Source organism: Chrysochloris asiatica, unplaced genomic scaffold (genome assembly GCF_000296735.1).
Source record: "Chrysochloris asiatica unplaced genomic scaffold, ChrAsi1.0 scaffold00038, whole genome shotgun sequence".
NCBI lineage: Eukaryota > Metazoa > Chordata > Mammalia > Afrosoricida > Chrysochloridae > Chrysochloris > Chrysochloris asiatica.
The window spans coordinates 13,738,809-13,753,342 of NW_006408556.1; the positions used below are offsets into that span (position 1 = coordinate 13,738,809).

The 14,534-nt window shown below is 41.3% G+C and overlaps 1 protein-coding gene across 2 annotated transcripts in view; it reads left to right on the plus strand.

Annotated features, from left to right (window-relative positions):
- Positions 1–7,489: 7,489 nt before the first annotated feature.
- Positions 7,490–14,534, plus strand: part of UBR2 (ubiquitin protein ligase E3 component n-recognin 2) — a 138,740-nt gene continuing 131,695 nt past the window's right edge. The window contains exon 1 of one of the 2 annotated variants that reach the window (XM_006860463.1): positions 7,490–7,865. In XM_006860463.1, coding sequence (XP_006860525.1) covers positions 7,788–7,865 — 78 coding nt within the window. In that variant the 5' untranslated portion in view covers positions 7,490–7,787. The remainder of the gene's footprint in view (positions 7,866–14,534) is intronic. The other variant, XM_006860464.1, reaches the window with a different exon arrangement.

The window sequence follows — 14,534 nt, forward strand, 5'->3', positions numbered from 1 at the left end:
CAAACTGTATCAGATTACTTTTTTTTTTTCCCCTCTTCTTTCTTCTTCTAGTTGAGCTCTGATCATCCAGTCATTGAAGCCAGGTCAAGTGAGTATTATCTGCAAGTGTGGGTGTTCTTGTGCATATGCCCTCACTCCTTATCCGCAGGACAGTTCACTCTGCACTCTAGTCCTCTGTGGCTATGTCACTGACTCTGGGCCCAGGAGTCCCCAGGTCTTGCTTGCCACACTGCAGGCCAACCAGGTCTCCACCAGGGAGACCTGAATGTTGTAGGGCTTAGCTCGCAGCTTCATTGCAGTTTTTCCCTCACTTCCCCTTATCTTAGTCTTGGAAGGAGGTTTGCTCTGACTCTATAGCTTTTTAAACAGCAAGGTATTTGTGCAAGGAAACAGCTGCTCACAAATTAGTTAGGAGGGGTAGAGGAGCACTGTTTAGGTTGAGCCTAAACTTATGCGGTGGAGGTAAGATACACCTCCCATCTCCAATCTTTTTACCAGTTCTCACACCAGCCATCCCTCCCACCCAACTTCTCTTTGGGTTGGATAATTCATTGCAATGGCCACACAGAACTCACAGAAAGTACATTTATGGGGTTTCTTAGGGAAGAAACAGGTTACAATTCAGGACTAGGAATAATTAAGGATATAGTTCTTTGGTCAGCTTCTAGGAGGTGCTCACAGACAGGCCTTTCCCAGGCCCTTGGCCTCTCGGCGCTTAGTTCCTCAAGCCTCTTAAGCTGGCCAGGCTTCTGTTCTTCTTGGGCAAGTGTTACAAAGCTTTTTAACTGCACCGATAAGTGCCCCGAGGTTCCCCACTCCATCAGTAAGCCTCAGCTCAAAGGTGCTCTGCTTTCTATTTCTATGAGTTGACAAGCCTAACTCCATTAACATGTGTGCGGAAGAACCCCAGTCCACCAGCAAGCCTCCTGCCTGATGGTGTTCAGTTATTTCACTCTGTGGGTCATTGAGTCTATCTCTGCCAAATACCCAGTGACACCTTACTCTGCCAGCAAGCCTCCTGCCCAAAAGCACTCTCTCGCTCTGTGTACCAGGAGGCTCACTGCACCACCTCACACTGTTCGCTGTTCTGTTTTTCTCTGCTGCCACACCTCACTGTCTTGTACCATCTCCTGTGTTCAACTCTCTCTTCTAAGTCTAGAAGGTTCTCAGTGCAGGGTCTGAAGGTACAAAGGATGTGTTCCAATTCCAACTTTTCTTGGTAGTAGTGGGGGTCTCCCCTTTCAAACTCTGGTATGGCCTAGTGGGATGGCAAAACTGGCCAATTTCCTTGTTAGCGTTCCATACATCTTATTTCCATGATCCCATCCAACAAGAGTGCCATGTATTTTATCCACGATATTAGCAAGCTGTCTGATCCCCTTAGTGGGTTATAAGTACCTTATTTGCACACTCTTACCAAATCGGGAGTTGTTGTTGTTATGTGCCGTGTAGTCGGTTGGGTTTCCGGGGCTATAAATCTTTACAGGAGCAGAAAGCCTCATCTTTCTCCCACGGAACAGCTGGTAGTTTCGAACTGCTGACCTTAAGGTTTGCAGCCTGATTCATAACCACTATGCTACCAGAAAAAGCCATATAAAGGAGTCCTGGTTTGGTGCTCATAGGCTAAGCACTGTACCTGCAAGGTCAGCCGTTCAAACATGCCAGTTGCTCTTGCTCCTGGGAAACACTACACAGGGTCTCTATGACTCAGAACAGAATCAAAGGCATTTAATCACAACATCACATTACAGATAAACTGACTTTAAGGATCTGACAGCCACAAGATTCTAGACATTGCATTCCCAGGAGGTCATTTTTATCATTGACTGTAGAATAATGTATTCTTCAAAATCTTTATTTTTTTCTCCTCTAAGGACTTTTTGGATTTTTTTTTTTTTTTTTTGCATTGTGGGTTAATCCGCTGGACTGAAAAGTTGGTTTGAAATGCAAGGTCAATGGTTGACGCTCACCAGCCACTCCTCAGAAACCCTATGCAGGGTTGCTATGGGTCAGGAATGACTTGATGGCACTTAACAACACAGAAATTTTTTGTTTGCTAGCTACTTTATAACATATCTATTATGACCAGATGTACTCATTTGACCAGATCAGTGCCCAAATGAGGGGGGAAAAATGCAGTAGGCTGTCATAACTTTTAATAATCTCAGATGTAAAAGAGGAAGGCAAATGATCTTGTCCCCAAGAAAAGCAGAGTATGTGTCCACAAAGCTTAACCATGGATAACCAAGGATCAATGTATTTTGGCTTGACCCTCCTAAAATAAAACACCTCTGTTCAGACTTTTGAAACAATTCAAAACCAGCCAGTTCTCAATCTTTTGTCTAAGGCCTTTAAGAGTCAATTAATTAATTTAGAATCCATCAAGCAGGTATTCGAAGGAAATATACAATATCACCTCTGGGGATCTAGGCTTGGAATTGGTATATTGTACTTTCCCCACATTCTATTCACTAAAGCAAGTCAGAAGTCCAGTCTAAATTTGAAGGATAGGAAAATAAACTCCACTTCAACCCATCAGCCACTTTGCAAGAGAAAGATACAGTTGTCTACTCCCATAAAGATTCACTGTCTCAAAAATCTGAAGGAGGAGTTCTAGTCCGTTTTCTAGTGTCCTGAGGGAAAGAGTTGTTGTTGTTGTTGTTGTTGTGAAGTGCCGTTGAGTTGGTTCCGACCCATAGGGATCCAGTATAGGGTTTCCAAGGAGAGACTGATGAGTTTGAACCGCCAACCTTGCAGTTCAAACCGACTTTGTAGTCCAATACATTAAGCCACAGTGCCACACCAGGACTCTGATGGAAAGAGTAGTGGAGTCAACAAGGGAGTGGTACAGGAAGGCCATTAATGAAGATCATTAAACTGCAGTCAATCTACCACAGTAAAATTGGGGAAGTTACCTTACCTTCACAAGCCTCAGTCCTGGTGTGGCGCTGTGGCTTAGTTCTCTGGACTGCAAAGTTGGTTTGCCCTGCAAGGCCAGTGGGCCAAGCTTACCAGCCACTCCTTGGAAACCCTATACAGGGTCACTATGAGCCAGAACTGACTCAACGGCTCTCAACAACAAACTGAAAATAATAACACCTATCTGAAACTGGTAGCGTAGTGGTTACGAATTGGGCTGCGAACCGCAAAGTCAGCAGTTCGAAACTACCAGCTGTTCCACAGGAAAAAGATGTGGCTTTCTGCTCCCGTAAAGATTTACAGCCTTGGAAACCCTGTACAGGGTCGCTATGAGTCAGAAACCGACTCCACGGCACATCACCACCACCACCACCACCATCTGAAACTGTGTTAGTTGAGAATAGCAATAATGTACCTATTACAGTTAGCAAGGCTTATGACAAATCCGTCTCAGCTTTAGAATTTTGTATTTTCGGGTTTCTTTGCCTGGACTGCTTATCCTAGATTTTCACCTGACTGACTCTTCTCATTTAGGATTCAGCTCAACTCTTTCCTCCTCAGACACACCTCTTTGCTCACCCTATTCATTTTCTTGAATATTTGTCTAAAATTATATAATATGTTCATTTGCTTACTTTTTAAAAATTATCTGTCTCTCCCCAATACAAGCCCATGAAAGCAGTAACTGGGCCTGCTAATTAATATATTCCCACTAACAAGAATGTTACTGGCATTTAACAGGAACTTGAAAACATACCTGCAGAATTAATTAACTAATTGATGGGTTGTCGTTAAGTGCTGTCAAGTCAATTCCAACCCATAGTGACACTGAATAGGGTGTCCAAGGAGCAGCTGGTGAGCTCGAATCACCAACCTTGCCCGTCAAATGACTTTGCAGTCTGACGCATTAGCCCACAGTGCCACACCAGGACAGATGGGTCAAATATTGGACATGAGGGAAATGGCAGATAGATGATGATCTTTTATAGGGAAAGAAAGAGGGAAGGAAAGAAAGATCAGGAGGTTGGCGCCACATCTACAGTCAGTGAAGGGCCAAAATGGAAATCCCAGTGCCTTGGAGTGGGAGTGACAGGTGGCACCAAAGGGAGTCTTTTTCACACTCAGAACCTCAGTTTTGCTCCTTGGACCTTTCACCAGTAATATTATTTTCTTTGACCCGGCACACTCCTTTCTAGGAATTTATCGTTTGACCATACCTAAAATTGAGCTTTGCAATCTTTATGAGCATCCAATATTCTTTTAATCAAATACAGCACAATGAAGAACCAATGAGTTCATCCAAAGTATAACTATATTATGATACATTCATGGAATAGTATGGAATGCTATTCAGCCATGAAAAATAAAGCACGATTAGGTTCAAAATCAAGGTGTATTGAGCATGTTACACATGTCAGGCACTGTTCCAGGAACATGGGTACATAAGTGAAAATAGAAAATTATTGTCTTCATAGAGCTTACATTTTAGCTGCTCTAGAAATATGACAAACTTGATTATATGAATCACTATCATTCCCAATGCAAGTACCTAGAAATGTTAGATGAAAACGAAACAAACATGATCTTCAGTAGTATTTGAAACAGGACTTTCAACCAGTTCTTGTTGATTTAGTTATGGCTTTCAAAGCGCTCAGAATGGACCCTAATTTGTAAAATGTGGGTGAACCAGACCAGGAAAAATTACAGACTGGCACCCTGCTAGAAACAAAATCTCCCTCTTAGAAACAAAGGCAGTGTGCACATTGCATAGCAGAATTTTGAGCAGTGCCAAGCTCAAAAATGGCAACAAATTACACTGCTTTGTGTGTGGTTCTCCACAGTCCTATCAATAATCTAATCTCCTGCATCAGTCTCCCAATCCAGGGCTTCAACCCATATTTTTCCTATCCTAAATATTGTCCTGCTTTATAAAATAATTTAAAATTTGGTCTGTTCAGATTTCATCAGCCAGGACTGAGCCAGTTGAAAGCCCTGATTTGAAAGGTTGAGGCATTCAGTAAACAAAAAAATCTGTATTTTCTCTTCCTGGAAGTATGTAGAACTGTAACACTTCCAAATTACAGCAACAAAAAAATATGTCCCAAGGAGACAGACCAAGATGGTAGCCTTGTCAGATGTTTTATAATGTCTCTCTTACAATAAAGACTCAAGAAAACACATAGAATCAGATATGGATGACAACTTTGAAGGCCTGAGCATCAAAGGCAAGGCTAAAGAATCAGACCAAGTGCCAATTGGAAAGAGAGACTAAACAAAACTAGAAGACACAGACAATCACAGCAGAACCGGCACAGTGCAGCCATATTAAAGGCAAAGCAGCAGAGTTCCCAGCCCTAAGCCCCAATCACCTGATACAGCCAAGCAGGAACAACTCTGCACCTATGTACAGAGCCAGGGAGGCGTGCTCACTGCTCTGTGAAAGTTAAGTGCACTCGTCTCTCCACCATGCACCCTTTCCCCATCCACACCACTACCACCCCATAACCCCTACAAGTGGTCTCTGTCTAGTGTTCTGCCTTTGAGTCTGTTCTGAATCATAGCGACCCTGTATAGGGTGACTTTAGCAGCTGAGTGCTTATCTTACAGGGCCACACCAGGACCCAAAAATGATAGATGGTTGTTGTTAGTGTGTTCAAGTTGGTTCTATGGGAATGAGTGTCTTTTCTTCAAAAAATTTTGTAATCCTGTTTGTTGTATTCAGATGACCTCTCTTTTACTTCTTATTACTTCCTGAAGTGAATAAGGACTTTCCAATTTCCTTAAGCTCCTCTAGCTATTTGAAATAACCAGTCAAGTAAGGACAAGAATATGTGCCAAAGCAATTTGAATTAACCAACCGGGTAAGGATAAGACTATGCGGTAGAAGCCCTAGCCAATGGGGTGAGACAGTTTTAAGACTATATCAGGGATAAAAATGAGCTGACTACCCACTGAGTGTGCTCCCTAACCTCTTCCTGCACAGCTATGCACACCCTTCTACAGAAGTAAATTTTTCCTTGCCAAGGTAATTTAATCTTACTGTGCGACATCGGGGTTCATTTCCACCATTTGCAACTCATAGTGACCTTGTATAGGGTTTCTGAGGAGCAGCTGTTAGGTTTGAACCTCCCACCTTGTGGTTAGTAGACCAGTGCTTATCCTACAGCACCAAACCAGGACTCCACAATGATAGATGTTGTTGTTAGGTGCCACTGAGTCAGTTCCGACTCATAGTAAATCATGTATGGGGTTTCTGAGAAGTGGCTGGTGAGTTTGAACCACTGACAAAGCTATCTGTCGCGCCACTGCTTATCCTACAGCGACAAACCAGGACAGGTCCATAAAGTAAACAATAATAACTGAAAGGAACGTATCCGGTAGAACAATTAAATGACATCAAAAGGACATTTCTCCATAAGCAAAGATGAGAAGGCAGAAAGAAGGGTAATATTCAGGCAAAAGAAATGAAAGAGGGTAGAAACCGAGACTATCATGAAACTTGATATACAAACTATTGAGTGAGAAACTATTTTGCTATGTAAACTTTCACCTAAGGAACACAACCACACACACAAAATTTTTTTAATGTCCCAAACCTGGACTGGGTCAGAACTGCTTTTTGGGGTTGGGTGAGTGGGTATCATGTAATTCACCACTTCCTTCTGGGACTAACTTATCACTCCTGATCAAATGCATAAGTAATTTTCTGATAAACTCTGAAGGGTCTTGAAGACACCCACTCACCCAACAGTTGTTATTAATTGCTGTTGAGTCTGTTCCCACTCATGGCGACCCTGTATCGAGTTTCCGAGGAGCGTCCGGTGGATTTGAACTGCTTATCTTGAGGTTAGCAGTCCAATGCTTATCCTACAGTGCCATACCGCAAACATAATTTTCTTGTGTAGCTAGTTTAACAAGGATATCTTTGCCTATACAATATCCCTACCAAGAGTAAATCTTCAAATTAACCTGGTAGAGTCTTTTTCCTTGTAATAAATTGTCAGAACTAAATTGCTTGAATTTTTTTTCTTTTATCAGTATTTAAACATATTTTAAAACCTTAAAAAACTTGGGTAATATTCAACTAGGTTCTAGTCTAAGGGAGGCGGGAATGATTGACGGCGAGATCATAGAACTACAGGAATAGAATGCACTTCATGCATTCTTTTGACAAGTATTTGAGTGCCTACCATAAGCCAGCCTTTGACAAGAATTTGTGTGTCTACTACATGCCAGGCACTGTTATAGGTGCTGGAGATAGAAAAATGGAATATTGGGGAATGAGGGTGGAAAATAAAACTACAATTCCCACAGTATCGCGTTCTGCTCCCTCTTCCCAGGTAGGCACTTATTTCCACTAGTTTCTTCCCATAATTCTAGTCGTGCCGAAAAGTCCCGCCCCTTTGTCTGACTTTTCTACAGTGTTCGATGAGAAATTAACTACAATTCCCATAATGCTTTCATGGAGCACCCTATAAAGATGTCACCTCCCTCCAGGCTGTGCCAAGGATTACTACAGTTCCCAGGATCCTTCGCTTCCTCTCGGGTGTTATGCCCCTTTCCTGGTGCCGGACGCGGTAGAAGCGAGCTCGTGTGCCAGGCCTGGGCTCCTCTGTGTCCTTCCCCGGGGCAGGGACGAAGCAGTGACTTGACGCTTGGTCGCTGAGCCCGGCAGGGAACACAGAAGGCCGCCGTTCCTCCTATCCGGTTTACCTAACCCTTCTTCCTCCTGCTGCACCCGTGGCCGCCGTGGTCGGCTCCGGGACTGACAGTCTAGGGCCAGGGTGGCGGTCGCGGCCTCCAGGGCTGTGAAGAAGCCGCAGCCCTCGGGGCGGCGGTAGCGGAGTCAGCGCTGGGGAGAAGGGAAGATGGCGTCGGAGCTGGAACCCGAGGTGCAGGCCATAGACCGGAGTTTGCTGGAATGTTCGGCTGAAGAGATCGCGGGGGTGAGTGTAGGGACCCGGACGGGGAGGTCCAGCTATTGCAGGCCGCGCCCCGGGGGAGGAACCGGCTCCTGCAGATCCCGAAGTAGCCGGGTTCTGACCGCTCTCTCCAGCTTCGCTACTCTCCAGTTGTAGAGTAATGGCCTGGGGAAGCCACGGGTCCTCCGTCTCCTAACCTTTCTCTCCTTTCCTCTTCATCCTGAAACAGTCCCCAGAAGTGCTGTGTGCACCAGCCTCCTTTGCATTCCCTTTCTTCTCTGGCACCCAAGAGCTCGCCCATTATTCTTCCTTTTCCTCCAGCCTCCCATTAAGTCCCCAGCACTCAGGCCTTTGCCCTTTATCCCGGCCCTTGGAAGACGGGAGGGAAAGAGATGCTTCCCAGCGTTTGGGTATAATCGCCCTACTTGGTCTTCTTCATCAAAATATATTCCATTAACTGAGCCCCACTTTGTTACTGGAGGCCTAATACCGTAGGCACCAAGGATGCAAATGACACAGTTCCTCCCCTTGAGCTCCTGTAGTGCGTTTTTACACTTTGTGGTCGGTCTCCAACGTTTATAAATATGTGCAAAATAGTGTCTGGACACGTTTACTCAGTGTGTGAAAGTAGTAGTGGTGGTAGCTGGATAAGGAACAAAAAAATTTTTTTCCAGGAGTTGGAGGTGGCTGGGTGGAGGACAAACGTTATATAACTTCGAGGCAGCAGCTTTCAGCAAAAAAAAAAAAGCTAATAATATAAGACGTTGGCTACAGCACAGTAGGAGCAGTATATCCCAAACCTTTCAGATGTAGAGTTGTACTAAAACGAATTTGAATTTGTTGATACAGTTGTAAAATGATTTTTTTAAATGAAACGCTGGTGGCTTCTTTCCATACTACAAAGGCCAGGGAAAGAACAGATTGTCCAGAATGACTATGAATGGACCAAAACAACTTGGGCCTCACCTCCAAGGCCTCCAGTTTAAAAAAAGTTACTTAGGAAGGGAGTGACCTTTGAACGCAAGTCAACAATCTAAATGTTAGGAACAAAATTTGAGCAGGGAAGAGGAGGGGCACGCTGTGGGCTGTTGATCCTTGCAGTGTTATTTTGGGTGAATTGATAAGGACACTAAAGTCAGGGTGGAAATAAATGGCAGTAGGAGTTGAGGTGAAAGTCTAAAGACATACACTGCTAATTGAGTGGCAATTCTTGGCTTGTTTTATGTTGGTTTTGCCACAGTTCCTACCGTCTTGCTTAGTTTAGGTCTGTTTTCATTTATTTTCTACTTTAAATTGTCAGATCCCAACAACTGTCAGCCTTCACCTATCTACCTTTCGTTTATCAATAATGACTGATAAAGAAAATGAAAGCACCATTACAAATAAGCAGTAACCCTAACCATGATCTCTTCTCTTGAGAGTGAAGGGAGGGGTTTTTAACCTCAAAGTAAAAAAAAAAGTTTTTTTTAAACTTCCACCAAATTTTGTGTTTGCTTGGTTCAGTGATGCAGGCTAAGTGTTCTATTATCCCTGTTCTAAAAGTGCAGACTATGAAGTTTCAGAGCTTCTCCAACTTGTTGAGGTTCCTGAGGAAAGCAGTTCTAAAAGCGGTGCTTGGAGACCAGTGTTTTTTTTTTTAGGAAAGCATTGGTCCCCAGTACCACTTTTGTAACAAGGTTCCTCAGGAACCAGTTCTTAAGCAGTGAAATGCTGAAGCAGATGCAGTGAGGAAAATAAAGGGTATTGCAATAAAAATGTAGTAATTTGGGTTTCATTTGAGTTTGTGAAGCTCAACAGATTGATCTACATTTTCCTTTGGCTCTGTTTAGTTTTAAATGGCTTTCTGAGCAGTAATAGGAAGAAGAAACAGGTTTTGTCTAAAAGTTAACAAAATTCCTTTAAATACTAGATGCCAACTAATATGACAATATAAGATTTCCCCCAGCTATGTAACCTAACCTTACTTTGTAAGAGATTCACAGGCTGTATTTAGTTATAGTAGCATAACAATTAAAACTATTCTTTCAGCTTAGGCTCTAGCATAGCTCTTTTGCACAAATGAAGATAACTTGTTTTCCTTTCAGAGGATAAACAAGTAGGGAAATCAGTTTTAGACCTCTGTTAACTGGTAATTTGCTAGGATCCCATCTATCTGAAATTACCGAATGAGCACTAGTTTCCTCTTTCACATACTTTATTTACACACTGCTTTTCTTATTTCAAAGAGCCTTGGTGGCTTTGTAGTTAAACTCTTGACTGTTAAATTGAAAGGTTGACAATTTGAACCCCTAGCTACTCCAAAAAAGAAAGATGTGCCAGTCTGCTTCCATAAAGATTATAGTCTTGAAAACACTACGGGGCAATCTACCTTGTACTATAGCGTCACTGTGTGTCAGAATTGACTCAGTGGCAGTGGATTTGGTTTTGGTGGCTTATTTCTGTTATGAGGAGAAAGGACTTTATTGGGATCCATCTATCCTAATTACTCTGTCTCACAAATAAAAAGCATTTAGACCGATTCTTTAATTATTATAAATTTAGGACCCTAAAATGCCCTTTTTTCCTGTTTTCTCTTTTTCTTGATAGACTTGAGTCCAAAATTTTGACTTTACTAACACTTCTCAACTTTCATCTGCATTTGGTGTACTCTACAGATTTGATTGTATCATGTTCCAATGGTGATTATGTCTTAAGAAGTACATAGTTTTTTTGTACTTCTTAAGACATAATTACTTTCCCCAATTATATAAAAGAAATACATATTCATGGTAGAAGTTTATGTAGAGTTTTAAGTCTTTATTGGTTATTTTTAGCATTACTTTTAACATTTTTAAGTTTTATTGAGATACTCTTATACAATCAATTTATTGGATTTTAGTCTTGTCATAAAGTTGTACAACCATCATCATAATTAATTTTAGAACAGTTTTATCACATTTAAAAACAGGGTATATCTCTTTGTACTCTGTTACCCTTAGCAGTCAGACTCCATTTCCTGACAAGCTCACACCCACCAAACCCCAGCCTCAGACCAACATTGATTTACTTTCTGTCTCTAGATTTGCCTATTTTGGACATCTTATTACAAGGAGCTCTGGTAGCGTAGTGGTTACGAATCGGGCTGCGAACCTTAAGGTCAGCGGTTCGAAACTACCAGCTGCTCTGCGGGAGAAAGATGAGGCTTTCTACTCCCATAAAGATTTACACCCTCGGAAACCCTATACAGGGTCGCTATGGGTCGGAACCGACTCAATGGCACATAACAACAACAATAACAACATTACATGGAATAATACAGTGTGTATGTTACTGGCTTCTTTCACTTAAACATAAGCATTTATCGGCACTTAATTCTTTTGTATTGCCAAATAATAAACCATATTATGAATACGTCACATTTCATTTATTCATTCATCACTTGATGGACATTTGGGTTGTTTCTACATTTTAGATATTATGAGTCATGCTGTTATGAACATTCATATGTAAGTTTGTATGTTTTTCTAAAAATACTGTGATTTTAGAGAACATTTTCATAGCAAATTAGATTCTCATTTAGCAGTGTATTTGGCTGCATTGATTACACTTTCCATAAATGTGTCAGTGTTCTCATTTCCATTCTGGTTGTTCTCTTTACATTGACTTAGCTTCTTTATTCCTTGGTAATACTGTAGGATAAGCACTGGACTGCTAATTGCAAGTTTAGCAATTCAAACTTACCAGCTGCTTCCGGGGAGAAAGATGTGGCTTTCTGATCCTGTAAAAATTTACAACCTTAGAAACCGTCTGCAGGGTTGCTGTGAGTCAGAATTGACTCCATGGCAATGAATTTGGTTGTAGCCCTTAACCTTTTCATGTTTGGTCTAGGGTAAATGTTGACTGTTAGGTCTCATTTAGATGATTGTTTAAAGGAGCATAGTACTCCTGTGTGATTTTACTTTATGATTCAATCTGCTTTTGATTGATAGGTGACCTCCAGGAGCAATTTGAGTTCCAAGTTTAAAGGGTATCCCAGGGTGACATTGGAGTGGGGGTGGGGGTGGGTTCCTCTACCATTTTAGCATATCTGGCCTTTTTTAGGAATTTGAGTTTTGTTCTGCATCTTTCTCCCATTCGGTCCAGGACCTTCCTTTGTGTGTCCCTGGTCAGAATTGTTGGTAGTGGTAGCCAGGCACCATCTAGTTCTTCTGGTCTCAAGTTAGGTGAGGTAGGTCATGGTTCGTGTAGACTGTTAGTCCTATCTATAGACGAGTTTCTTCTTGAAGCTTTGGTTTCTTTTTTGCTTCAAATGCGTAGAGACCAATAGTTGTATCTTCTATGGCTTTTAGGAAAGCTTTTAGGACCCCAAGGCACTACTCAACTAAATAAGGATGAGTTCTCTTTATGAACTCTGCTGTGCTAACTGACTCAGTTGTCTTAAGCCCTCAAACCTAATAACCTGGTCCTGCAAGGTACTTGGTTATGTTTCTGTACAAAAGTTTTTTGGGGACCTGTATTTTCATTTCTCTTGGGTGTCTAGGAGTAGAATTGCTGGGTCATAATGCTGACACTATATTTAGCTTTTTTGAGGAGCTGTCACACTCTTTTCCAAAGCGGTTGCACCATTTTAGTTTCCTGCCAGCAATGGATGAGGGTTCCAATTTCTCCACGTCAACACTTGTTATTATTTGACTTTTTTATTATTATTATTATTATTATTATTATTATTGCTGTCCTAGAGGGTGTGAAGTGGTATCTCAGTGTGGTTTTGATTTGTATTTTCATGATGACTCATGGTGCTTAGCGTCATTTCATGAGTTTATTGGCCATTCATATATCTTTGGAGAAGTGTCATTTCAGATCCTTTTGCCCATTAAAAGGAGTCCTGGTGTGGCACTGTGGGTTAATGCACTGGATTGCGAAGTCATTCAAGCTCACCAGTCACTCCTCAGAAACCCTATATAGGGTCGCTATGGGTTGAAACTGGCTCGATGGCACTTAGCAACAACACTCATTTAAAAACTTGGATTATTCTTTATTGTTGAGTTTATATATTGTCTTGATTTCTAAAGATTCTCTATTTTATTTTTAGAGCTCCTAAGGAGCTCTGGTAGCGTAGTGGTTATGAATCGGGTTGCGAACCGCAAGGTCAGCAGTTCGAAAGTACCAGCTGTTCCACGGGAGAAAGATGATGCTTTCTGCTCCTGTAAAGATTTACAGCCTCGAAAACCCTATGCAGGGTCGCTGTGAGTTGGAACTGACTTTACAACATTTCACTGCCACTATCACTTTACTTAAATTAGTTGAGTATTCCTGTTTGCTGCCATATTTATACACTGTTCTATCCAGTGACAATATCATATTATAAACCATCTAGTTTCAAGGATGTTGTTTATAATTATGTATAGGAAATCCTTCCCTTTCTGAACTTTATTATTTCAAATATTCTTGTACCGAGCCAGCTAGTTAACAGGACAGTTGGCACTATAGCTACACAGGACACTGATTATACATAGGGACTTGATGCTGGTTTTGGGAGGGGGATTCTTTTTAATACCGTACTTATGATGGGTTTCCTTCCATTCTAATAACTCTGTTGTAAGTTGGTAAGTTGAATACACTTTTATCTTTTTAAGTTTTCAGTATTATCAGTATCTTTACAAATTCAGTCTTGTTTTTACGGGTTGGAAACATTACATATATAAAACTACAGGTATATTGTAATACATACTTACATATGTAAAAATTTACAAATTACAATTTACTCTGGCGATGAAGAGTTTTGGACAACATTGGTGTTTTGTAACTTCTAGTAATAATTGCTGTACTTGTGGAAGGTTCTGTATTATCCATGTCAATGGGAATGGTATTTCTAGTCAAAACATTTATGTGGTCCTTTACTTTTTCCTTCGTGTATTTTCTGGTAGCATCTCACTGCTTCCCCAATCTGCCTATTGACTTTAGTAAAGTAATTAGTGTTTGGATCCATATTTTCAAGCAACTGAAGCCTCTGATTTAGTTGAGGAGAAAAACTTCAAGAGACCTTTCACTGTAAATTTTTTTGACAGCTTCTGCCCTTTCTCTTCCTTTACTTCCTTGCTTCTTTCCCCATCAAGATCTGTTAAGTCCTGATTTCTCAGTTCCCTTTCTTCCTAATCTATTAGTTGCTCTACATCGGTGATATCAAATTCTAAATTCGGCGTTCTTGCCAAGTGGACAAAATTTCTACCAGTCTCTTCATTCATATACTGGTCAAATGGTTGTAGTTTGTTCACATAACTCAGCAAATTTCCCCATATCCCCTGTGTGCATTTATTTTCCTGTAACTTCCTAATAGGAAGATGCAACATTCCAAATACAGTGATTGTCATAAATGTGGTTCATCATAATTTGTGGGCTTCTTGTACCTTGGAGCTTTGTTTATCACAGGAATCTCTTATGTGTCTATACATGAATCAATTCTAAAGGAAAAGAGGTTGGGTGCAAGAAAATACTTAACATTTGAATGCTTTATAAGGAGACTCTGATTAAGCATTTAGTCTTGAGATCTTCCATTGATAGGGAAGTAAGAAGAATCTCATTTCAACAGAAACTGTAGTTTTAGGCTTTTGGAAGATTGGGTGGGGGTAAGGTAAAGGTGTAATGGCAGAGAAAGGAGTCTATTTATTACCATGGTGTACTATGTACTAAGGAGCTCTGGTAGCGTAGTGGTTA